Below are 26249 nucleotides of genomic sequence, written 5' to 3'. Positions count from 1 at the left end.
GGTTTTTCAGAAACTGCACCATGCGACTTTATGCATGCTTCGTTACAGATCTCCCCTCTCTGTCCCACCAGCTGTCTCTGCTCCAGTAGCGCATGGAGAAGAGACTATCAAACCTTCGGTCCAATGTCTGGTTTTACTTAAGGACCTTATTATTTTAGGATGAAGATGAGTGCGAGGAAATAGTCTTCATAATTGCTTTTGTACAACAGCTCCCTATGTTTGAAATGACTTCCTAAACCCCATCTTTCTTTTCTTTTTTCTGGGCAGCAAAGAGTGCCATATTGTCACTTCTCTTTCTGCAGTAATGCCATATATTTCTCCTGTCAGAGCTGAGTGGAAGGAGTCATTCAGCGGTGAAGTAAAGCACTGTTTCCGCTCCCTTTCGGATCAAACCCTGTGCCTCCGTTAGCCTGGGTATAACGATGGATATCCTTATGGTCCAACCACTGTAAAGCCAGTCTTAGCCATCATGTTTGCAATGAACAGCACTTTGAATCATGGTTCCCTGAAACCGAGGTAATGAAAGGAAAATCTTTAAGTGGATAAATGTTCTTGGGCTCCTAATCAAGTAGGGGGGAGCTCTAATGTACACTAGCCGCTGGAAATCTAGTTTAGCTGTCTAAAGGGAGATTTCCTTCATTCCTGTCCTTCTGGGTTCACCTTTTGAAGAATACAAATGTTTGTGTATAAAAGGTCATTAGGGGCTGACTTACTGCTTAAATAACAGCACCTTGTGTCATTTTTCACATAATAGCCAGGATGGAGCACAGCACCCTCTAAAAGGGAACTTGAGCCATACTGCTAAATGTTAACTGACAGCCTAGTAAAAACAAAAGTCTTCATTTTTCTCATTTGTCTGCTTTCTAACCAGCCAGAAACTGCGCAGAGTGCTCTTATTAGATCTCCAAGCATGCAACGGGGAGAAATCCTTGGATTCTAAAATTGCTGAGTACACACAAATGGTGCCACAGTGTCCTCGCCCTGTGCCAAAGCAAATCTCTGAGTTATGCAATTCTTCTCCTCGGTGTTTGAGTTAGGTAAAATGTTCAGCATGTCTGAGTTGCTTGTAAGAGCGCATAATCTGTAGGGTCCTGCAGTTTATCAAGGTGCCGCCGGCAGACGCGGTGGCATTGGATTTCACACAGCCCTCCGGAGCGGGGTTGGCCATGCTGGCTTGTGCTCGCCATCGCGGGAGCGCCCTGGATCAGCGTCTGCTGCTGATTTCTAGTAACACGGTTCTGTGTGAAATGTAAGTTGTATCTTCTAGGTCAGTCAGAGCTTATGGGCCAGAGAATGCTATGTTCGTGTGCTAACCCCGTTTAGCCCAGGAGGTTTTTTATGTGCAAGAAAGCTCCAAATCCACAATGAGTCGAAGTCAAGGGGCCGTGAGCCCACGCCATGAGAACAGGTAACTATTCCGGTTCAATCAGTCCTGACCTTATTTTACATCTGCAGTCTGCAAAAGTCCCAACTATTTAGGTTCCATTAAGGCGATTCCGGTGGCTGCAGAGCAGGGGTTTTTCCCTCTCCTGAATTATGATATACCTAGCATGTGCAAATAAACATTAAATTTAATTAAAGCCTGGGCCAAGATGAAGTGGCCTTCAGTAGATTGTGTGCAGATGAAAGGGACTGCGAGAGAATGTTAGCTGCTTATCTAATGCAGGCCGCCAGCATGTGATGGTTTAGAAGGGCTTTCAAACATTTCTACCTCTTTCTTTGCTTTTACTTTACTTTCTTTATTTTCATTGCTTATAACTTGTAGAGCAGTTGTGAGCTAATAGCTTTGTAAAGCACTTTTCCTCCACTTGCGCAGCTTTCAGAAGTGCTCAGCATTTCCTAATTCAATAGCAGCTTTACTGTTGACTTCAATGGAAGCACAAGTGAGACCAAGTGCCTCTTGAAAAACCGCATTGGTTTCCCCTGAGTTTTCTCTTTTTGACTCTTCGTTCATAGAACCAAGCCTCATGGAGTGATAATTGTAACAGTTAAATTTTCAGCATATTCCTTGCTTTCTGTGTTTGATCTCAGCGTCACTAAACAGTCCTTTCCATGGGGCTGCGGTACAGGTGGGGGACATACACATACTAATGAGCCATGAGGAGTTAATTGTTAAGGATAAGTTCCTACTCAAATCAAGTACGTCCCTCTGTGTACATGGGAAAATTTCTCTTTTCTAATTCTACATGTCGGTTTTGCTCTGCATTTAACTGCTCAGTGTAGGGGAATCTCCTGCTTCCCGTGGTGGCCTCTGCCTAGCCTGGCTCTTGCCCTTCATCAGCGACACTTGGTACCGCTGGGACATTTTTCTCAACCCAGTACATGTGAAGCTAATTCCACCACACTGTTCTCTGCTGACTTCCAAGTATTATGAAGTATTTTTGTATTTATTTATTTGAAAAGTAAACCCACCTGCACTGCTTTACATAAATACATGCTGAGATCTCCAAGACTCCTGTGTCTGCAGTGCAGTGTTTATCCACTTGGAGTAGAGATCAAGTTCTCCTTGCCTGGCACAATGTCAAGCATAATGGCACTAAGTAAGCCAAATCCTGAAAGCTTTGGGCTGTCCTTTATTTATCCTTGTTAGTCAGAACTCCCTCGACCACGGTGGGAACCCTCTCAGAACTGGGAAGCGGCGTATGGGTATGGACAGGAGCCTGCAGCGGAAGAGCTCGCAGCAATACGTGCAGAGCTGGCGAGGTGTGGGGTGTCCCTGAACCCAGAAGGTCAGCTGTGCTCACATCTGGAGGTTTGCCACAAAAATACAGCTTTTTGTTCTGAGAAACCAGCATTCTCTTTAAGGTGCCATGGTGTGTGCTGCAGTGTATAAACGCAATGATTATACAGCTTTTCTTTTCCCCTAACACACTTGAAGGTCTCTAGATATAAAGGGAGACCTCTTGCAAGAGTCACCTGGAAAGAGGGTAGATTTATATTAAATATTAGGAAGAAATTTTTCACTGTGAGGGTGGTGAGGCACTGGAACAGGTTTCCCAGAGAAGCTGTGGCTGCCCCATCCCTGGGGGTGTTCAAGGCCAGGTTGGACGGGGCTTGGAGCAACCTGGGCTGGTGGGAGGTGGCCCTGCCCAGGGCAGGGGGGTTGGAAAGAGATGTCCTTTAGAGGTCTCTTCCAACCCAAACCCTTCTGTGATTCTGTGATTCTGTGAAATGCACAGATGCCTCATCCCGTTCAGCACCTCCATCTCCTCTCATCCCTGGGTAGCAAGAGTCTCTCTTTGGGCTAATATGAAGCGTGCAGGAGATAAGGATGTCAGGGTTGTCTCTGATTCCATTTAAGTGAGTTTGTTCTGTGTTTAAACCCAGTAAAGTATTCAAAGAAGTCTGGTTTCTTTCTTGTGAGGCAAAGCTGGGAACTGTAACGTCCAGGTATCACAAAAGACTAGTTTTGCTTGTCCTTGCTCTTCATTAGGCTTGCACAGAGAGGAGCTCTGTCACCTAACATCACTCATTTCTAGATTAGAATCCTGAATTCACGTGCCCTACTGCAAGACAAATGAGTCCTCATTTCTATCCTTGTGCTTTTGCTTTACATTAGTATAAAGCTGCACACAAATGCACAAATATGTTTAATAACTCCTTCCATCCTGGAAGGGGTTTAACAGAGCTTCTGCTCATCAATGGAAATAAAAACTGCATTTGTTGCTTTGGATGCAATGGTGCTGGTTACTAAAACTCCAGGCTAAATGTGTCATTGAAATGCTCAGGTAGAAGTGGTTAAAATTTGGTGGCAGGATCTATGTCAATAACTCTTTGTTTTCAACCAATTTTAGCTTGAAGGAGCAGCAACAAAGCTTTGATTAGTAAACGTGTCCACACTGTTTGTCTGCATCAGTCACCTAATGGAAATGCACTTTACTAGGAGTCAGGGCTTCTTCCCACCAGGCTGGGCTTCAGGGCTCCTCGTAGTCTAGCAGGATTTCATAACCGCTTTGTTCGCCAGGGAATGACTTGAGTGGGTGTTTGCACCTTGTGGTTCACGTCGCATCTGTTTCCCATGTCTGCACCCACTGTAGCTCCTGGATTCCCGGTGTCGGAGAATGCTGGGAATTAAGACCTCACCCCAATAGTGTCCAAGGCATTTGGATGTGTACCGTCCCCCCAGCTGCCTTTAAAGCCCATGTCCAGAGCTGTGCCACTGCCTGGTGCGTCAGCAAGCGGTTCGGTTTGTTAAAACAGAAAGCCCGAGGCAGAGCAAAATTATGTCCATTGCCACCACAAGAAATGCCTCTCAGTGAATCCTGTGCTGTGATTTCTGCTGGGAAATTCATCGCAGGTGAGATGTTGGGGATGTGCCATCTGTGATGTGACACTGCATGTGCAGGATTTTGTATCCGAATCCAAAATCTGTATCTGCTTAGTTGTGTGCGCACGCATGTGTGTCTGCATATATGTATGTATACGTATTAAATGGTTTCAAAGCTTTAAGCCAGTAATGCAAGGAAACCAAAATCACAGGGCATGATTTGCTCTGTGGTTTGGAGAGAACCACATCTTCTGAGAATTCCCGCCTTCGGCATACCAAGCCCAGGCATTTCAAACAAGACACGATTTGCTGAGAAATGTGGTGAAAAAAGACACTTTCGCATGATTGATATTTACGGTTTGTGTGCGTTTGCACTGAGAGATACGACATTGCTCGGTGCCATCTCAATAGCCCTGAATGCAGTGGATGTAATTCCATCCCTTTACCCAGGATTTACCTCCCTGTTGAATCCAGTTCTGGTCTATTCACATCTTTTTGTGACTGTGCCTCCTATAGCAGGTCAGTTTTATCCCACCTTTGTCATAAACGGAGACCAGTTTCAATTTGTGTTCCTATGAGAACGGTGAGATTTTCTCCATTCACAGGCTTGGAACTAACCTGAAGTTCACAGTCCCTCCAGGCTGAGTTGTTAATATCCCAGAGGAGTACTGGCACTGAGAGATCACTCACTGGGAGAAAGAGAAATTCCGTCCTTTGGCTCTTGGAGTTGCCAAGAGGGTTAGGTTACTACGTCCGCTGGATGTGCTTTCCGTGACAGGGCTGTTTGGCTGCTGGGAGCTGGACTGAGATCACCAAATATAATGTCGTTATCAAATCAGGTAACCCACCCGAAAATCTCTTCTCTCACTTCTGTTACACCGCTTCTGAGCCTTCAATAGTTAAATTTTTAAAAGATTATTGTAATGCTATAATCTGTTATCCCTGGCCTTATGTAAACAGCGTGGCTAACAGCAGCACGCAAACCCACTGTCAAAGTCAATTAATTTGGGGATCTGGGTAAGAAAATACACAACTTAGCAGTGAGGTGTTGCTGGAGGATTAAAGACATCCAGAAACCTGAGACAGCATCCAAAATCATTAACTGATGCTGGATTTTTCAGGTATGTCAATAAAGTCTGGATCAGGTTCAAATATTCCTCGAGCATCCATGTATTAAATAAGGGAAAGTTTTTAGTCTTGTAGAGCCACAGGGTAAGGAGTTGGATTACTTCAACATCTTAATTTAAACTAAGCAGGTGGTAGATTGCGATATTTGACCAGAATCACGAAAATGAGAAGGTAATTTGCCAGAATAAAAAATAACTATTTCCAACATCTTTTTCTTATCCCTGATGGAGTGTTTAGGCTTTGTGCAATCAATTGTCTGTATCTCTCAGACAGAAACCCCCCTCCCAAAATTGCAGCCACCCCTCAAGAGACTAAAATTGCAGTTGTGCGTGGTCCCTCTCCGTCCTTTATGCAGAAGCCCCTATGGAAGTGTCAAAACTTTGCTTTGTGTTGGTGAAATGGAGTCCTGTACAAGATGGTCAGAGCTGAGAAGTGGGAGAAAACAGAGGGTGTAGCTCCTGACGTAGTGAGGAAAGGATCTGTGCATGAACTTTTGGAGACTTGAAAAATTAAGCAGCAGAAAAATTTGGCTTAACCATAAGGAGTGGCTTAGGAACTAATTACAGATGAGTGGGAAAAAAATGGGAGAAGCAGTCTGTAAATAGGTACAAAACTAATGAGAAGGCTACGAGACGTTCTACCATTTCATTTTCCCAGTGTCCTGTTTTCTTCGAAGCTTTCGGGGAGAAAACATATTTTCCTTTGCTTGTAAACAGTCTGTACAAAATATTGCAAGTGTGTCTGGATGCTATCAGAGCTGACTAATGGTAATGAACCCACTAGTCAAATTTAGCCCTGTAATAAGTATGCGCTCATTTGAACTCAGCAGAATCTGCACACACTCAGGCTTACTTTGGCAGACACTTGCTCTTATCACCTGCTGAGCTTGATATTACTGCCGTCCTTTGGCCTGAAGAACATGAAATGAGGAACAGCGATGAAAAACCTTTGTGCAGCTGTGTGGTTCGCAGCTACTAGGCGAGCAGTTGGTCCACTGGAACTTCATCTGGATGTAGTGTGCTCAGCGTGTTTATTTGGATTGCCCTGCCTTTCAGAGAAAACCTATATCCATTTCCAAGCTAACGAGTTTCTTAAAGTATGGCAGTTGCCACCACTTTGAAACATAATCTCTGTAGATCTGCAGTAGTGTTACATCAAATGCCTAGCTTCTTGTTTGTTGAGCTAATAAAAAAATCATCAGTGGTTTATCCTTCCATGAGGCTTCAGCGGCTGCAAAAGCAGTTAAGACTGAACGAGCCAACTTTGCCCTGCTCCTGTTGATTTCCTATTGTACAGGCTATTAACTTTTAGAGACTCTGGGTTGGTTTTTTTTTTGTGGCAAAGCCATTACGGGGTCATGAAGACTACAGTACTTCTGGGTGCAATTAAGATGAAGGCTTGCTAAGTCTTAGTTGTGTTGTTTAGAAGTGGCTCTTTTGCACCAACCATTTCCGTAGCCCTGGCTGTGCTTGGGAAAGTGCGTGAGGATTGCTGCATAATTTAAGGATTCAGGAGACTGACTTCATCAAACCTGTGGATTTGGTGTCCATCGTTAAGCTGCCAGCATGAGGCTCGCAGTGCTGAGGTCTGTGTGCCCATGATGGGGATGTTCAGTAGCCCCTGGATGTTTGCGTAATTCTGCATCTGTTGAAATGATGGGGAATCTAGCACGGGACCATGCTTAAGCTGCTGCTGAAACAATTTGAAGATCCCCCAAAAAGTAGCAATGAAAAGAAATGTGATCCTCATGTTAAGTTTGGGTTTAGTTTTTCTTTATGTTAGAGATTATCTGAATCCAGGAGATCCTGATGAACCTTGGGTTCAGGAAACTTTCCTATAGTAAATAAGTTGTAACTGTGGCTGAATCAGTGCATTAACTCATTCCAGCAACGAAGAGATTAAAAATAAACCTCTGAAGCATTGATGTAAGCCTTTTGTGCAGGCTAATTTCCTATATAATTGCTTTTGTTAGCTAGCGTGTGGGCAGCCGTGATCTGGAGTCCCACGAGAGCAAGACAAGGACAGACGTGCCTGTGTCTTGTCACCGTTGTGTCTGAAACCCAACCTGGAGCCATGAAAAAGGAGTTTAGTCTTCACCTCCGAGAGACTCTTGATGCTGCTAATAAATGCAAATTAGCTGGAGGGTCTCGGTTTGGTTTTGGTCTCTCGAGGATGCTGTGCCTGCATGCGCTGGAGATGGAGGGGTGTGGGTGAGGATACTGGCTCCCGGCGCTTCCCTCGGTGCTCCCAGCTGAGACCTGAGCGAAGCCCAGTTGTCCACACGCACGCTGATCAGTTCTTACTCACAAGTGTCATCTGCTTGACTTCAAGGGAAATTTTAAAAGCCAGCCTTTTAGCAGAAGAATTAAGTTTTAAATCTACCTTCGAAAATGCACAGGCTTTAAGCCTTTCTGAGATCAGTCTTGTGTGGGTTTAGACCAGGGTGTAAGTTCCTCTTGAACAATCAATGTAGCTCAGTCCCAACTTGGCCAAAGCATCCAGCTCTGGCATCAGTTAAATATTTACATTCCCCCCTTTTTATATAAATTGTGCTCTATTAGCATACGTTTCACAGTGTATCCTTGTGTTTCAGCCTCTTTATAAATTTGGCAGTTTGTACATTAATCAACATCAACCCGTGTAAAATCCTAGGCATGAGGTTGAAGCCGTCAAACGTGCAACATTTACTGTTTCATCATAGGCAGCCAATAAGTCATGTTGCAATGTATGCCTTGTACCGAGAGGATATGGTATAAAATGGAGCGTGTTTACACTAGGGAGACTTCTGTGTATTTAAGAAGTAATTGTTTCGGGACCGTTCATTAATTCATGAGCTGACACGGGTACGTTTTTCCCCCCTGCAACAAAAATAATTATCGAGCTCAAAAAATAATAATGAATTTGCACATGGCAGACTTCTACTGTAATTTTCTTCACAAGTTATAAGGGTTTAATTGTGGATTGCTGTAGCCTTATCCATTTCAATCATTTCTGGCCCTCAAGCGCTGAGGTGCAAGGAGTTACGGTGTGCTGCGATTTATGGTAGATGTAAATGATTTCTTGTTTGCCCTCCCTGTACTTGGCTGGGTTTGCCGCCTTTAAAGCTTTTGTGGGTGGATTTAGTGCAGTGGCACTGATGGAAGCCAGGGACAAGCCAGCAGGTGCAATGCAAAGCCCTGTCTGGGCACTTCATCCTTCGTCTGCAAACACTTCTGTCCCGACCGTGCGCTTGTGGGCGCTGCTCAGTCTTCGGTCCTGTGAGATAAATAAGTGGGAACCTGTGTGGGTGTTGTGTCAGTAGAGGAGCAGGCCCCCCAAAATGCTTGTGCATGGCATTGATGCCTTCAGGAGAGGAAGCTTCTGTTGTAAGTGTGGGCTGTGGATCACTCAGAGTCATTAGGACATCCAGGCTTTGCGAGAGAGCCTCTTCTCTTTGCGTGGAGGGATCTCGGCACTCTTCGGACTCAGGACCTTTTGGGTCCCTTGTTAGGGAAACCTCCATCTCAGGCAACCCAACAGTGTTGCCCCCAGAAAGTGCCTAACAGAGAATGTTGCCTCCTCTGACTCCTCCCTCGACCCTTCCTCATCATTCCCAGTGTTGAAATGTTTTCACCTAGCAGTGCCCTGGGACGTCTTTCTCCATCTCACTGCCCTCTTGATATTGTGATGGGGTTTTGTGACTCCTCTGTTTCTTGTCACATCCTCTTAGCCCAGACTAACCACCCAGTAATTTCTTGCTGCCACTGTTAGATTTTTGCTTCCTTCTGTTGCAGCCATCCAGTTTCCTTTGTGTGGTTCCCATTTCCACTTTCTCTTCTGTCTTTCCGCCAGTCTGAGGTTCTCGGAAGAGAATAGCTCAGGGCGTGGAAGAAAATCAGGTATTATCTCAGGTGGGTTTGGAGGGATGGGAAATTCGCATTTGTTATGCAAATTCCCCAACCTTTGTAGGTCTGCATGACAAACAGCTGTGCTGTGCTGCCTTCCAGGGATATTACTACTGAAGAGCAACCAGACTCTCTGCTGTCTGTGCCCAATAAAACCTGCCTTTATGGGCAAGAAAATGATGCATTCCTCCAATACCTTGCTTCCACATCCCTTGTGCTTCAGTTCGAGCAGAGTACAAATAATTCTTCCTAGAAAAAGGTAGAGGTCCTGTGAGTTTGTGCAGTGCAGGATCATGCCTGGTCCACCTGAGCGGGGCCGTTCTCAGGAACACTGGGCAGAGCGGTTTCTGTGCGAGGCTCACGCGCCTGAGGTTCACGTCTGGTTGGTGTGCATTGGAGTGCCATTGTAGCCACATTTCTGCAGTTCGTAAGCACAAAGACCCGACTGTGAGCTATGAAACGCTGGCGTTCAGCCAACCGGCCATTTCTTTTCTTCGTTCCCTGTCATTAAAGCTGTGGGTTGCTCCAGGGTGCAGTGTTTTTGCTCTTCTTAAGTGGAACTGTTAACGACCCAATTTAGAGCAATGTAAAGTGCACCCAGATTCCACAGTGACTTCTAAATCCATATAACATTAATGATAATCTGTAATTAATAGCTGCAATCAAAAGGAATTGTAGTTCAGTAATTAGAAATTTAGGATTAAAGTATTAGCATATAAAAAAGGCCTCTTAAAAACCTCTTCTTCCAAGAGATGGCTCTGATCCCGTGGAAGAAAATTTTTAACTGATACGGCCCTAGCCAAAGACCAAGTTACTAAAAATAGCGCGGTCAGCCCTGACTTGTGTAGATCCTTAGACTCCTGCCAAAACATTTAAAGGTATTTTGAGAGTTTGCAGATATTCACAGAATCACAGAATGGTCAGGGTTGGAAGGGACCTCTGGAGATCATCTAGTCCAACCCCCCTGCCAGAGCAGGGTCACCTACAACAGATTGCGCAGGACAGCGTCCAGGCGGATTTTGAATGTCTCCAGAGTGGGAGACTCCACAACCTCTCTGGGCAGCCTGTGCCAGTGCTCCACTACCCTCAAGGTAAAGAAGTTCCTCCTCATGTTAAGATGGAACTTCCTATGTTCAAGCTTGTGCCCATTACCCCTTGTCCTATCACTGGGCACCACTGAAAAAAGACTGCTCCCATCCCCCTGGCACCCTCCCTTTAAGTGTTTGTAAGTGTTAATAAGATCCCCCCTCAATCTTCTTTTCTCTAGACTAAAGAGACCCAAGTCCCTAAGCCTTTCCTCATATGAGAGATGTTCCAATCCCCTAATCATCTTTGTAGCCTGTTGCTGGACCCTCTCCAGCAGATCCCTGTCCTCCTTGAACTGGGGAGCCCAGAACTGGACTCAGTACTCCAGATGCGGCCTCACCAGGGCAGAGTAGAGGGGGAGGATGACCTCCCTCGACCTGCTGGCCACACTTTTCCTGATGCACCCCAGGATGCCATTCGCCTTCTTGGCCGCCAGGGCACATTGCTGGCTCATGGTCATCCTGTTGTCCCCCAGGACTCCCAGGTCCCTTTCCACAGAGCTGCTCTCCTTTGAGCCAAAAGCTTTCCTGGTGTATCCTCGTCGAAGAGAGCAGATCTGCAAGCAAAGGTAAGGTGGAGGTGTCAGGTGCATGCAGCGCTCTTGGCATCCTGCCCTCTTATCACAAATAAGGCACCGTGATTCTTTCTGATGATGCATCATAAATGGGGCAATCCTTCCATTTATCTTTAGCCCTCGGGAGCTTGAGGCATTTAGAAGGACTCCCAGGCAGAGAGGTTGTTTATTGCGTACGTGCTGATGAAAGTGCCAGTAGCGGTGATGAGGTGCTCTGATAGATGGAATAGGCTGCGGTATAAATGAAGTTCCTAACAATTTCCAGTCCTGCGCTAAATTAAATCATCCTGCTGCACGTCTCGCTTTTGAAGCTGAAAATTAATGTATTGTGTGTCTGAAATCCACAGAGCTTAAATTGTTCATTGGTGTTGAAAATTTCCCTATCTAATGCCAATTATTAACCTACCCCAGGCTATCAATAACGATATAGCGCACATAAATCACAGATAGATATGCCTGAAAGTTTTCCATTCTAAGAATGTGAACAAAATTAACCATTTGAAAGTTATTAGCATCATGCAGTATCATGTCTGCCCCTATGTGTATGGAGCGGCCTGAAGAGCTCCAGCAGGTCCTTTGCCAACAGAAAAGTGCGGTTTCTGACACGGTGATGGCAGCAGTTGTGAACTCTGCAGGAATCATCTGGTAGACCCTATCTCTCGGATCTGCCTATGCAAGGTTTTGGCAGAACCAGCTTTGCATTTGCTTTATCAGCCATAGAGTAAGCAGGTGGAGCGAAGCTAGCTAGTTAGTGTTAAACATCTGAAGGAGACATGCCATCATGCAGCGTTTCATCTTGCTTACCAGATAGATCTTAGTTAATCACAAAATCACAGAATGGTCGGGATGGAAGGGACCTTCGGAGATCATCTAGTCCACCCCCCTGCCAGAGCAGGGTCACCCAGAGCAGGTTGGACAGGAACGCATCCAGGTGGGTTTTGGATATCTCCAGAGAAGGAGACTCCACAGCCTCTCTGGGCAGCTTGTTCCAGTGCTCTGCCACCCTCAAAGGAAAGAAGTTTTTCCTCATGTCGAGAGGGAATTTCCCATGTTCCAGTTTGTGCCCGTTGCCCCTTGTCCTGTCGCTGGGCACCACTGGAAAGAGTCCGGCCCCATCCTCTTGCCACCCGCCCTTTAGATATTGATAAGATATGGTCTGTTCTCTGGCTGTTTTTTATTGCATATAATTTATAGGCTCTTCTCTTTCAAAATATTTAAAATGGCAGTACAGAGGCCAGCAGCTTCACCCAAACACGGAAGGTTGAGGCTTTTTGCAGAAGTATATTTTTGACATGGACTGTTTGCTGTAGACTATATGTACTGTATCTTTTACACATCATCGTGTACTGAAATTGCTGTATTTGTAACTAATCAATGGAAGATTTGTCATATTGCATCCTATTATATACTATGCAGTATATTCTCCTTGAGAGCCACCTGTCTTATTTGAAGAGCAGAAACGCTCTCAACGATTTCCCATCTTTGTGCAGTTTTGCCTCGTTCAACTGAGGGAGGCATTTACGTGATTCCTGGCTCCTTTTGAAACACAAGAATTGTATAATGCAGACACCTCTACTGACACGCAGAGATACTGATGTCATGAAAATAAAATCCTTTCACACGTTAAAGATAGAAGCAAAAATTGAGGTGTATATTATGGAAATTTCAGGACGGTGCCAATTTTTAAACAGACAAGAAAATTAGTAAATAATAGGTCGTATCCATTACAGTCTGCAGAAGGTATGTCTAGATTTCCTTCAGCACCTCCAGGGTGGGCTGTGGATAGGCTGGTGATTGCAAAATGTAGTCTCTTGGGAGATCAGATGGAAATGTGTGGGGAACTTACAAAGGATCAGTGAAACAGAAAAGGCAAAAGGCAAAAAAGGAAGATGAGGGAGATAGGACTGAGAAGAAAAACAGCCGCGAGGCATATCTGTGGGAAGATCCTGGAAGAGATCAGTCAGGTAGGAGCTAGACAGAGAGAGAGATGAAGCGTCGGTCTGGAATGTGCAGAAAAGCAAAAAATACTGAGCACTTAGTATAATTAGGTTTTGCTCGAAGTCTGTATAACTTTATCTGTGATTCCTGTTTTCCTGATGTTATAGCCAGGTAGGATAGCTGAAGAGTCTATTTTCTGCAGATTTTTATTCACCTCTTTAAGGGGCATTGGTGTTTCTAGTCGATCTGCTGCTATAAAATATTTATCGGTGATTTGGCCAAAACAGTTTTGCCCAAATCTCCTATGAAGTTCTCCTGTCTTGACCCTCCTGACAGCGTGGGGTGGCTCCCCCGTTGGGTCTGTAGTAACGTCTTGCCCAATCTTGTTTTTAGCGTCTCGTGAAATTGGGGTTTTATCACTTCCTTAGGCACATTCCTTCATAGGATAACAAATCTCACTGCGGGTAGGCTTTCTGCGCAGCTCCAGAAGGAGATTTGCAAATGGAAAACTTTTTTATTTAGTTGAAACATTCATTTTGTGTAGTTTATCTTATTACTCAGACTTCTAACTCCTTGCCCACTCTAAATACCTCCTTGCTCCTTTTGCTATTTTGGGTATTCTGCAGTGAGATCTGAATTGCATACATTGCAGTCACATTCATATTTCTGTCAGAAAAATTTATTACTCTTAATTATATATATATAAAATTTTATAATTAGGGTATATAATTAGAGTATAGAATGACCCACTGGTGTGATATAAAGTAAGACAGAGAGTGCCCATTAAGAAGACACTTTGAATTTTTTGTTTGCGTGTTTTAACTAGACGTATCTTCCACCTTAAAAAGAGGTGTTCCTGCGAGACCTGGGATTTCCATCTCTGCACCCGAGAAGAAAGCCCGTCCCAGGCAAGACTGCTACTGGATGTGTACGTTCCTCCGCTCAGCAGCCGTACAGACTTCGTGCATCGCTCACAGGGCTTTGCAAGCAGAATATCCACATTCTCGGACTTATTTTGCTCTCTGCTTTGTTTCTGTATAGCAGATTTATTTCCCATTGAAATCTTCAATCATTTCTGGGTTTAGTGTCGTCTTAGTTATCTCCCTTCTTCCTGTTTTGACTTATATTCTCTTTACTTCGCGTTACAGATGCATCACGTAGAGATATTAATGAGCCTCGTATGGGGCCTGGATCTTCTCCTTTTCGGTTTTGTGGCCAGGGGACGAGGCTGCCCCGTCCTTCTGATGGGTCTGTGAGCGTGACAGTACAAACAGCGGAGCACTGAGTAATGGTTGCTTCTGGTGAGAAAATGAGACGGTAGTGTGTGCCTGTGATAAGAACTAGCTCTGTAGTTTTTCTTCAGAGGCAGATTTTTGTAAACCTTATTGAAGTTTATTTAATCACAAAGGCTTTAAAAGGACTGACTTGTGTGAAATTCACTCTGCACTTATGCAATATGGTATTAAAATCAGATGTTAGCCAACTTCTCTGTGGGGAGTGTATTTGAATACACTTCACTTGGCTTTTCACAGGGGTTGTAATTGACTGTTGTGATTTTTCATTAACTTAAGACGAACGATTTTTAATTGTGATAGAGATTTGAACAGATACTTATCTTTCCAGTATTAAGGATAACATTCGTCATTCATCTGGAATGATTTCATCTATAAATAAAATCTTAATGGGATAATGGTTCTCTCTGCTGATCACATTTCTCAGGTTGACTTTTCAAAGCAAATCTTATTGTTCAATTAGTTAAAGTGGAGCATAAGATAGGACTTTTAACAATTAAGAATTAATTTTTAAACACCTCATTTGAAATCCAGTTGCAATATTAAGTAGAATTTTTTCTTACTTTTTTTTAAATGGTGACAGCAAGTCGAGAAGCCTGTTCCGGTGCCACAAATGCAAGTTGCTGTGTGTAAATCCTGTATCTGGGATTTACAGGGTGAAGGGCGCAATTGGTTAGTGGGAGTTTAAAGGTCGGGTGTGTGAGTGAAGTGAGTGGATGGGCCACTGATGAGTGGAGTGATCGATGCTGAGCGCTGCTTTCTGGTCTCCTCCAGGCCTCTGAGCTGGCGTGGATGGAATAGCTGTAGGGCTCTTCCATTCGGGGTGACCTTCTTGGTGCTCCAGCTCTTTGACCCACTAGCACACGGTGGGTCCCACAGGGGAAAAAAAGTCCTACTCAGTCTGGTTTTTTAAACACGTTTTTCTCCTGGAGGCAGAGTTACTGAGTGAGGCGGATCAGGCAGGAGCAGGAGGTGGGTCTGGTTTGCTCAGACAAGGCTTTGATCCTTCACCCATCCATGACTCATCTCTCTCCATGGGCTGACCGGAAGCTCACCTTCCGAGAGAACGTCCTTCGGATTTGGCCCAAAGGTTATAACATCATTTTTCCAAGGAAAAGTGCTCTCACTTTCATGCACAGCAGTCTGAAGTCATCGCAGGTAGAAATGAAATTCATGCATCTCTTGTGGACTTCTTTTCTGGCATGGTTTTGTTTTCTGCATTGGCTTTGAGTTGATGGTATGTTCCCAAGCTGTGTGACTGCTCTGCATGTTCATTTCAGTCAAATAAAATGTTTACTAAGGGCAAAGTATACGTTGCTCTCAAATTGGAGTTTTCATTCAGGAATATCAGAAAATTACCAGCTACCAGCCTGGAGAACTATCTCACAAACAGTAAAGTTTGGTCTTCTAATGTGGTTTCTTCTGCAGATAAGGTGATGGATGTCTGCTCTGTGAGATTTACAGTCAGGATTTCAAAGCCTATTTAAGAAAACATTAATATAAACGCTCTGGAGTTTTAAGTAGCAAAATATTGCATTTGGTCATGATACTGTTCGTACTTTTTCTTTCATTTTGGTTAAGGTGTGTTAGCTGTTTGCAGAATATGGTTTATTTGTTGGTTTTTAATAGTAGAGTATTTCCAGGTGAACAAAAGTAATATTACCTACAGAAAATACATTGTTGAGTGCAAAACTTGAATGTGTGAGCAGCCTGAATGACATAACCTATTGCCCATGGGCTGGGTGGTGCCCAGTGGCCATAAGAGATGAACCTGTTTGGTCTCAGCAGGAGGTGTGAGAGGCAATGGCATCTCAGATCCCTCTCTCGGAGCGGTTTCATCACAAGCCTACAGGAGCTGCCCCTTTTTTTAGGCAGGAGGGATAGAAGGGCAAGGGCCCAGGGGAGGCGTAGGAGATTGAGCAGCCCAACCTTCGGTACCAGCCTGACACCGACCAGGTCCTGGTCAGCGTTTGCCCACAGGTTATTTCTCACCTACCCCACATGTCAGCTTTTAGCCTCAGAGCAAATCCCTCAGCGACAGTGTCGTGCTGCCTGGATGATCGTGGTCACCATGAAGGTGATATTAGCACTGCATCCATTTTGTTTTCCTTAAACCTTGAAGGTCTTTCAACCATGAGGTCCCTAAAATTTGGGTTAGGTAAGAAGCCCAACTGTTAAAGAGTAAAGAACGAGGAGGGATGGACACAGTGGGCCAAAATCTCAGCTTGTGTAAATAGGTGTCGCTGCTGACTTCAGAGCGATGTCATTTCACATGGGCTTAGCATCGGTCCCCATCAGTGGGTTTCTGCCCTGCGTATCTGCGCAGGCCAGGGACCGCGTTCGTAGGTGAGTTATAATGCCTTCAAATTCCATGTTTAGATTGGAAATACTTGACAGAGCCTTAAATAAGCACTGCTACCAGGTGGGCTTTTAAGAAAGACGATATTTATAAAAAGTGTAGTGGCTATATCTGAACTTAACAGCCTCATGCATTTGTATGACTGCGTGTTTACAATTTTCTCATGATTTTTTAATGAAGTAGAATAGTTGCTAACTGGTCAAATAAATGGAGAACACCTTTGGGTATCCTTGCGCTTCCACAGTTTTATGAGTAAAATTGCTTTGTAGTTAAGAGAGGTCTGTGGGAACAAGCTACAGGGGTGGTGTCAAAATGAAAACAATACCTTTCAAAATATTCCTGTTCTCATTTGGGATCCCGCTGATGCTCAGCATCCCGACTCTGCACTCACTGTGCATCTGTGGGTCCGAGCAAAATCCCCCAGCACTGGGGGGGTCCAGCCAGGCTGTGGCATCGGGCCGCAGGGCGTTAATTTGTAGTGAGGCTTTTTAGCGTCTCACTCAGATTGGGGCGCTGACACATCGAGCACTGCTTGTTTTTATTTCGAATTCACTCGCACATTCAGTGGCGTAGCACTCCTGTTCAGCATCGCTCTCCTTCCTTTTGGAGGGCGGGTTTCCCAGGGCTGGGTGGACACAGGGAATTAAGAGGTGCAGTGTGTTTCCATGCCGTGTAATGTGTGTGCACACCCTTTCTTCCCACCCTTCCCACCATCACTCACTAAATCTTATATGTATGTGTATTTGTATATGTATGGGGATGTTCAGATACGGGGAGGTGTTTTACCATATAGCTGGGGCTGGAACGATGCTGGCAGTTCCCTTAATGCCATCCTCCATATGACTTACTGTTTGCGTGTTAAAAAAAAGGTAAAAATATAAGTGAAGACTACAGTCACCGTGCAACTTTTTCTTGAAAAGTTAAAAAAACCATCATAGCAATGAGAAAATGCTACCGATGATCAGATCAGTCTTTCCAGGCTGTGTTTACATGAGTTGTAGGAAGATTTTTCATACAAGTAGCCCTATTAACTTCAGTGCGTAAACTGTGTCTCTTCTTGTGCGCATGGGTTTGCAGGAATAAAATCGCTTGTAAATGTTAATAGATAACACGTTCAGCAACCTCATAGCGCTCGTGTTTTTCTTCGCTGTAACGCTGCAGAGTCATTCTACCTCTATAAAACTCGTGGAGAGATTTTAAGGTGGGCCAAATACATCTCAAAGATGGGTTGCTTAATTAACACAAGGCCTCACAGTGACAGCCTTGCAAAACAAACTCCAGCGCTGGCCCTGTGCCTTTTTCCACTTCGCTGGTTTTGCTACCCACATGTCTCAGCCTGCCAACACAGAGCATCGCGTGCATTTTAATAGCTGCTGTTTTTCAAATCATTTTATTACTGTGACAGCGACTTTATAAATGCCTCTTACTCTCCTGATGATACAGAATTGATATATTAACGGCATCTTTGTTTTTTCTTTCCGTTTTTCCCTTCCAGGAGCAAATTCATCAGTTGTTGCTGACTTCATGCCTACATCATCATGGAACATCTCAAGTGAATTAGATAAAGGTAAGTGGACAGAAAAAAATGTGAAATCAGATTTAAAAATCTCAAGTCATCTTCTTGACTTGGCCAAATTAGCAAACAAAGAGGTGAGGGGGCATTTAAGATAAACCCTTTTTTGCCTTGTGATCACTTGACATTTAATTGCGCGTGGTTCTGTGATTTCTGGAGAATGCTGCATTCATTTCTTGTACTAGTAAAATGTTCCACATGGTAAAAATATTTCAAGATGTGAGTTCTGTTGGTTTATGAACTGCTTGACATTTTGTCTGGTGGATCTTAGGATTTGAACTCAAAATTAACAAGCATCAGGCAGTCGGTTTGCCTCGATGTGTTTTATTATGAAATTTTGAGGCTTTAAATTAATTGATGGGGAAAATACATTTGCAGGTGGTAATTATGTGTGATTTGGAGCTCTCTGAAGGGTATATATTGTGAAAAAAGGGATGTATTTCTCATTCCCCCTCATTTTGTAAATTAGGCACCACTAATTATTTAAGCCAAATAGCTTAGCTTCCTCTAGCCCGTCTTGCGAGCCAGTGGCCTGCAGGTCCCGACTCAATCTGGTCTTTGAAATGCTTCTAACGTAGGTAACGTTTCCAGCAGAGGATGCTGTTAGCCACCCTAACTGAACAATTTGTCAACCACTCTTTTCATTTGCTTACAACTTTGCCAACCGTTAACTGTTTAGACTGAAATTTCCCATAGTGGAGTTCTGCCACAGATGGTTTTTCCAAATGTTTTTTTTCTGTGTTTTGTTAATATTTTTAAGGAACGTGTGCTCGTAATGTTTTATGTTTCAGCATAAATATGCTTTCTGTGCTTAAGTATGAAAAGAATACGTAGTTCTGGGTACTTTAAGGCAAGACTGACTCTTTCACACCTGCCTTCCCACCAGGGAAGGAGCATGACTTTCTGGTGATCCAGGACACGTCGGAGAAGATAAAAAGTCAAAGGGCTTGTGCTTGCTGGTGGGAAAGGGAGAAAAGCATGTAGTCATTAAGCAGAGGAGTCCCAATTCACAGCAGATTGCTGAAAGATGGCTTTGACAGAATGGATGTCTTATCCCACTGCAGTGATTCAGCCAGATACCCACAGCAGATCCGTAGGTCTGGCCGGTGTGTTGGGAATGTCCCAAAGCTGCAGAGGACCAAGGGCAGTGGTTCCCCAAACAGCATGTCTCTGTGTTTCTTTACTTGTTTGGCAGCTTTGTTTGGTTTTTCAAAAAGAAAGAAAGAAAGAAGTGGTATTAGCAAGCGACCTTTTCTAATGTACAGGGTGGGTTTTTCTCTAGGAACGCAGCCTGTGATCTCAGGAGAAGACGCGGTTGCACTTCGTAGAAGCGGTTGAAGTATTTTTTGCAAATGATCATTAGTGATATATTATTTGGTCTCCACTGTGAGCCCAAGGGTTCAGTTGGTAAAGCACCCTGTATATTGCAGGGAAGGCTGCGTGCCTCCAAGCAAAACCTAGACAGAGCGGAAGGTACAGAAGAGATAGTGAAGATAATGTAATTTTACAGTAAATTGCATCTGATCTGTGCTGAGAAATAGCCCTCAGTAGCTTCTTTGTTGTTATTCCTAATGGGAGGTTTTGTGTAGACTGGTTTCTAATGACCAGGGTGACTTTTCCCTGATATTTTGGTTAGGCTCTCTCTCAGCTGGTAGTTCAAATGCTCCTTTGTTATTTTTCAGTGGCATGTGTCCAGGTGGGCACTCTCCAAAGCCTTGGTTTGATTGACATAGCTAGGAAACAGGGAAAAGTGCTCGGTGGCAGCACGGACCTCCTGCTTCCTTTGGTGTCTGCTTTCTTCAAAATGCTCTCCACGCCGGGTTCTATCAACCAGGGTTCAGGTGTCCCACCCTGGCTGCCGGTGTGCCGGCTCTCTCGGAAAGCAGCAGCTCCAGAGCTAGCAAAGGTAAATCTTGGGGCAGCTGCCACCGTCCTGGACCTTGAGTCATCCTACTGCTCAAAAGGAAGCTTACACTTCTTCTGCCAGCGCTGAGCCGGGCCTCTACCTTAGTAATTAGACCATTTTCCGCGTTACTTCCATGGCACCTGTTCCTGAGCTGTATTGTCAGAAACAGGTAAAATGAAGTTTCACGCTTCTAATCCACCTGGAATGCGGCGATTACCACTCGTTGGGCTGAATCCTGCATTCCTGGGGGATTACCGGCCCCTTTGCTCGATCTGATTAGCATTTAGACTGCTGTAAGCTTACACACCTAAACATGGATTTACATATGTGATTAAAATGCATGTGCTGCCCAAAAAGCTTAGTCAGAGGGGCGGATTCTCCCAGTGTGCCTACAAGCAAAGTAAGGTGCACACGTTTTGTCTTGTCTAAGAGAGAAGCAGGGGCTTTAATGTGGGAGCTACTGGTTCTACTAAAGGTCTTTGAAACTCTTGCTTGTATAAAGCAAAATACAGTGCAGGGCATGCTGACTTGGTGAGTTGAAACCTCAGAGGAGAAAATTAGGCATGCACTTACTTTCCATTTCTTTTGCAAACAAGCATCTCAAGAAATCAACATCCACTTGTCTCTGCCTCAGCCAGCCGTGAGGTCGTGCAGGCGTCCCAGTAAAACTCATTTTAAAGCCTATTAAGTTCACCACATGAAAGTGGTTTCCAGCCAAATTCCCCAATTAAATGGCTGTCCGCATGAAGTGGCTCTAACTCTACCTGCTGCCTTTTGGAAATGAGCATCTCTTCCTCGAATATGTCTCCTGGGTTTGGGAAGCGGGAACAGCTCATCGTCTTGCTAAAAACAATATTCTGCATTTTGAGATAATTACTTAATATGGTACTTTCCCTAGCTCGCTGAGTGCTGCAGTGATTATCTTACAACTGAGCCCTATTCAGGTTTCAATTTCTATTAAATAAGCTAAATCGACAGCATTAAACAGTTGCCTGTTTATTCTTTTTAACAGGAAATGAATTTAAAAGAGACGCAGCCACCCGTGAAGAGCTGTTGAAAGCAACGATTGATGGGAGGGAGGAGGTGGTTTCTCACCAAAACCTTAAAAAAACAAACAAACTGTGAATAAAAAATAAAAAATAATCACTTTTAAAATAGGAGAAATTTAGCTATGAGGATTTCTCTCTTTTCCGACTGGTAAATCATGGTGTGTAGAGGGAGTGCCATGAGGGAAGAAGAGAAATGAAAACGTGATCCAATAAATATTTAATGATATAAGGAGAAATAGGTGAACTTCAGGGAAAAAAGGGGGATCTGGTGGTAGGAAAAGGCCTGTCTCGGGGGGTGGGTGGCAGAATGTGAAACCTTTCACCCCCAAGTTGCTAGCTGAGATTTCCCTCGGGCTGAGGGACCTGCAGCTGCCCGGCGGCAGGGAGATGTCCAGCGGAGACTGGAGCTCCTTGGAGAAGCTCCTATATGGCCCCGTTGCACCAGGCTTTGTGACCGCTCCTGGCGCTCACCACGGCACGGCCATTCGCTCTTGGTGGCTTAAAGCAACTTCCTTATGCAGAACTTGTTTGACATGGGCTGTGGCAATAGGTGATATCTGAGGCAAAACGAAAAGGCCAGGTGAAACCGGGAGTAAGCAGAGTTCACGAGGACACTGCCCTGGTGCTGGCTTTCAGGGGTCTGCACTCCGTTCTTTAATGCAATTCTTTATTTGAGGTGTGCCAGCAGGCAAAGGAGCAAGGCGGGTGGCCCCGGGCACTTTTTTTCCCTTTTTTTTTTTTCCTGTTTAAAGCACTCTGGTTTGTCATTTCTCCTTGCCTGTGCATTGCCTCCACTCTCTCCCCTTACACCACGGGGCAAGCTCCTGCTCCAGCTCTTGGTTTGAGAAAGTTTCCGATTTACCATGAGCTCTTCTTTTCCCTGATCCTTATTTAAAAAGGTGAAGAGCCTTTCATTCACTGGCTTCTCTTCCACAAAAATGATTGTGGATGGGTAGGCTTTTCCTTCTGTCAGATGTGGGTTTATTTACAAAGAAATAGATAGGCCTGAATTTGAATGAGAGCCTATTTACATCTGGTACAGCGGAGGAATTGTTTGGAAACTCTTCATCCTTAGGCAAAGATAATATTGGAGTCTCTGCCAAGAAAGAGTCAGCTTTGAAATATTATTTTCTTTTAACTGTAAGTAGAATTCAACTTCAGTGAACGTTCACTCGAATAGGATTCTCTACGGGATTGATAAGAGAATGATGCTGTCACTGTGGCTTCCCCTGATCAGGTCCTCCCTGGTCCTCCCATGCCCACCTGCAGCCCCCTCAGGAGCTCGTTCCATCGTGGCAGCTCCCTGACTGTGCGCAAGGACGTGTCCTGGCTGTGGTTGAGCCAGAGCTGAGGACACCGAAGCTGGGATGCAGCACGATATCACATTGCTGGTACCCCCTCGTCCTCCCAGGAGCTCTTCACTTGGTTCTTCAGTTTCCAAAGAAAACCTATTAGCGTGAGTTTTTGCAGATACTGCCTATTTTCCTTTCCCTTTTTGTGGCCTGTCTGCTTTGGCAAACAAGTATGAAACGTTCGAAAGAGCCAGGGCTTGGGAACCATTTTCATTTCCAGACATCCGTGATCCCAAGCCTGGGCTTTCAGCTCCCCACCGCTTACAGCCTTTCTGTGTGGCATAGACCTTGCGGCCACTGCTGCGGCAGCACTTAGCAGTCTCGTGGTGTTATACGGAAAGCCAGAATTCCCCGGAGAGCTTGGCAGCAAGAGTCAGGATTTTACAAAATGCACCCCAAATCAGTCAGTGGTTTAAGGTTAAGCTTGGATTTAACCTTTAAGTATTCAAAGGCCCCCATCCTGGGCTGCATCCCCAGCAGCATGGCCAGCAGGACAAAGGAGGGGATTCCACCCCTCTGCTCCACTCAGGGGAGACCCCCCCTGCAGTGCTGCCTTTGGCTCTGGGGCCACCAACATCAGCAGGACATGGACCTGTTGGAGTGGGGCCAGAGGAGGCCCCGGAGATGCTGGGAGGGCTGGAGCCCCTCTGCTGGGAGGACAGGCTGGGAGAGTTGGGGGGGTTCAGCCTGGAGAGGAGAAGGCCAAAAAGGGGAGACCTCAGAGCCCCTTCCAGTGCCTAAAGGGGCTCCAGGAGAGCTGGGGAGGGACTCTGGATCAGGGAGGGGAGGGATGGGATGAGGAGGAATAGTTTTAAACTGAAAGAGGGGAGATTTAGATGAGATATGAGGAAGAAAATCTTGACTATGGGGGTGGTGAGCCCCTGGGGCAGGTTGCCCCGAGAAGCTGTGGCTGCCCCATCCCTGGAGGTTTTCAAGGCCAGGTTGGACGGGGCTTGGAGCAACCTGGGCTGGGGGGAGGTGTCCCTGCCCAGGGCAGGGGCAGTGAAACTGGATGATCTTTAAGGTCCTCTCCAACTCTGACCATGCTATGATTCTGTGATACCAATACAAGGATCACCTATAGCAAGCATCCCTCCCCTGGGATGGTCTGGGGGACCAGAGCAGAAAATAACTGTGGAAGGCCAAAAGAAGGGGTGGGAGAGCTGTAGTATTTGCTCCACTACCCTGCACGTGGGACTGCATGTCATTAACTTCTTGGAGATCCTTGTGTGGGCCGAGCGTGCCCTGGCAGGTTGGGCTGGACGGCAGCCACAGCGCAAGAGGAGCCCACAGAGCGCAGAAGGGGCTGCAGGACATCCCAGTGGGTACAGTCAGCTGATGGACCCTTTGGGTCTGGGGGCTTCCTGAGGGGAGAAGCAAACCTTGGCATCCTTACTGATGAGTCCAGGCTAAAGCTGTCACCTTGGCAAGTCTTTCCAGGCAGGGAAATGACCTGGCCACGAGTTCTTATAGGGAAAATCCTTCTGATGTCCCAGGGAGAATTCGACTCTTAGGCAAACTACATCTTAAAAAACATAAACAAAACCAAACGTGGAGAAAACCAGGTGGATCGAGGCCTCCTAACTTGGGCCCCAGTTCTTTAGAGATTTCCAGATTTTCTTTTGAAATCACTGGATGTGAATTTGATACGCGTGGTGAAAGGGGAAGAATTACAGCTTTCACATTTATGCACAATTTACCTTTTTATTTTCCTTTATTATCTGGGGGATATTCGGTAAATCAAGCTCCCCTGATGGGGCTTAGGATTCTGATTCTATTTGTGGGGTCCCGTTAGTAACGAGGCAGTAAATTACTGCTACTTTGTTTGAAAATTTTTTTAGCCACAGTACATTAGCTCCTTTTGTTTGCTTTTCCACTGACGGAGTGTACGTTTTTATTTGAGAATTTGTGTTTCTTGAATGTCTCATTTATAAATAATACAGGGTGTGAAATTTGAAGGTCACAGAACACAACCTGAAAAAGAAACCACCCCGAGTGACGTTGGGCATTCATGGCAAAAATATTTCACAAAATGCTTCACTTACATTGCGTTTTTTGTGTAACCTCAGTTTGTGCAGTGAATAGCTGACCATTATGCATAAAGTAACTATATATAATAACCTTTTCCTGGCTCATCCAGCTATCTTTGTTTATTTGAAAGATTGATAGATCAGAGGGTCAAGGGACGTGTTTTATTGTAAGTTTCTGTTCCAAATTTCCTGACATTTTTGGTTTAAAAAAAAAAAGGCCTTTAAAAGGCACAGAAAGGGCTAACAAGAACCAGATCCTAAAGTGATACTATGTCAAAATGTCAAAAATAACAGCTTTTCTTTGACTCTGCAGCATTAATCTTAAGGCACATACCTTTCTATACACCCTTCCTTTAATAGCTTGAGTTTTTGAATGTGGCTCTTTACTGCAGAGACCCTTCTAAAGTGACAACAAAATCCAAAATCCCTTGATGGTTTTCAGTAGTTGGCTTTATAGCTGGATGTGGACATTTGTTTACCTATTCCAAATCACTTTTTTTTTTGTGATAAAGTTTAGAGGCTTCCTACTTGTGCCATAAAACGGGTTCCTGAGTAAAGAAAAGCTTCATTTCCCCTCGCCAGATTATAGCGTCAAAGCTATCACCAAGACATCTGTCCTTAAACCTGAAAGTTGACTCATAAAAGGGGAGGCAGATGTGAACTCTCAAATACGTATTAAGAATTCACATAGGCAGGAAGGGCAGTGAGTTGTCCAGTTCCTATCCAAAAGCAATGGGATTCAGGTGCTCAGCCCCAGATAATTTTTTTAAAGTCCACGGGCATCTGTGCTCCGGTTTCCCTCCACAAGCCCTGTGGCCCAGGGCAATCTCTAAACTGCTAATTATCAGAAAGTAGCAATTGATTCCGAGAATCCCAAATACAACGAATGTCAGATGTGGACATCTGAGAAGCCATAAAGCCTCGGGCAGTGGTCAGCCTGTTTCAGTTCTGTAAATGATCCTCGCGTGGCACTAAACCCTCCAGAGAGTGTCTGGGAGGAGAAAGCCCAAGAGACAGCTGCAGTGTGTATCCCGAATTGAGTCTTGCACATACACATCACCGAGGAAAGTCGTTTGAAAATATGATGGGCAAGCAAAGGCAGTAGAGTATTTCCTTTTGTCCCAAGACAGTTGACATTGAATATTTCCGCACGATTGTCTGGACTTCTTTAACTCTGATATTCTTCATATGGGTTGCTGAATCATGGGTTGAGTGCAGTATCCCTTTCCTCCTGCTGTCATTCCTCTACTTCTATTCCTTTAAAATAAGTGAAATTCCATCCGGGAGTCTTCCCTTTTGCCCCTTTAATAACAAGGGTCTGTTGATCAGACCCACAGATCGGACCTGCTGGGAGTTGTCTTCCTTTGTGAGTTATGGGCAGATCAAGCGATCGATGGTTAATCCTTTTTCCAACTGAGAGGTATGTGCTTTGTCTATGGCCCCACTTCAGTCAGAAATCCTGCTGGTTCTTTCTATAGCTGAACTGGAATAGCTTAAAACTCCAGTTGATTGAACATACGGAACAACCAGCAAGCCCCTCCAGCATCTTCAGGCTGGGTGGGCTCCGCGTTGTTGACTTTCTCCGAAGAGAGGAGTTCCATATAGAAAATTTCCAACGGTCTGAGCTCAGTGGTGGTGCCGATACATGTGAGCACGGGGCGCATCCAAGTGTAGCATCAGACTGGACTAACGGGGATAATCCAAAGCTCTGAATGACTGGAAATGCTTCTTTCCAGGCTAGTGTATTAAATGGGGCAGCTGGGGTGGACCCTCTGATGGGGCTAGACAGCTCCTTCCCTTTATCGCACTCT

The 26249-nt window shown here is 44.9% G+C and overlaps 1 protein-coding gene across 1 annotated transcript in view; it reads left to right on the top strand.

Moving 5' to 3' along the window:
• Positions 1 to 1364: 1364 nt before the first annotated feature.
• The window catches only part of ROR1 (receptor tyrosine kinase-like orphan receptor 1), a 73406-nt gene continuing 48521 nt past the window's right edge, over positions 1365 to 26249 (top strand). The window contains 4 exon segments of the mRNA XM_009884007.1: positions 1365 to 1408; positions 2591 to 2703; positions 18024 to 18095; positions 19784 to 20007. Coding sequence (XP_009882309.1) covers positions 1365 to 1408; positions 2591 to 2703; positions 18024 to 18095; positions 19784 to 20007 — 453 coding nt within the window.

Source organism: Charadrius vociferus, unplaced genomic scaffold (genome assembly GCF_000708025.1).
Source record: "Charadrius vociferus isolate BGI_N301 unplaced genomic scaffold, ASM70802v2 scaffold423, whole genome shotgun sequence".
Lineage (NCBI taxonomy): Eukaryota > Metazoa > Chordata > Aves > Charadriiformes > Charadriidae > Charadrius > Charadrius vociferus.
Note: the sequence above shows the minus strand (reverse complement) of the source record. Positions and strands in the feature narration are given on the sequence as shown.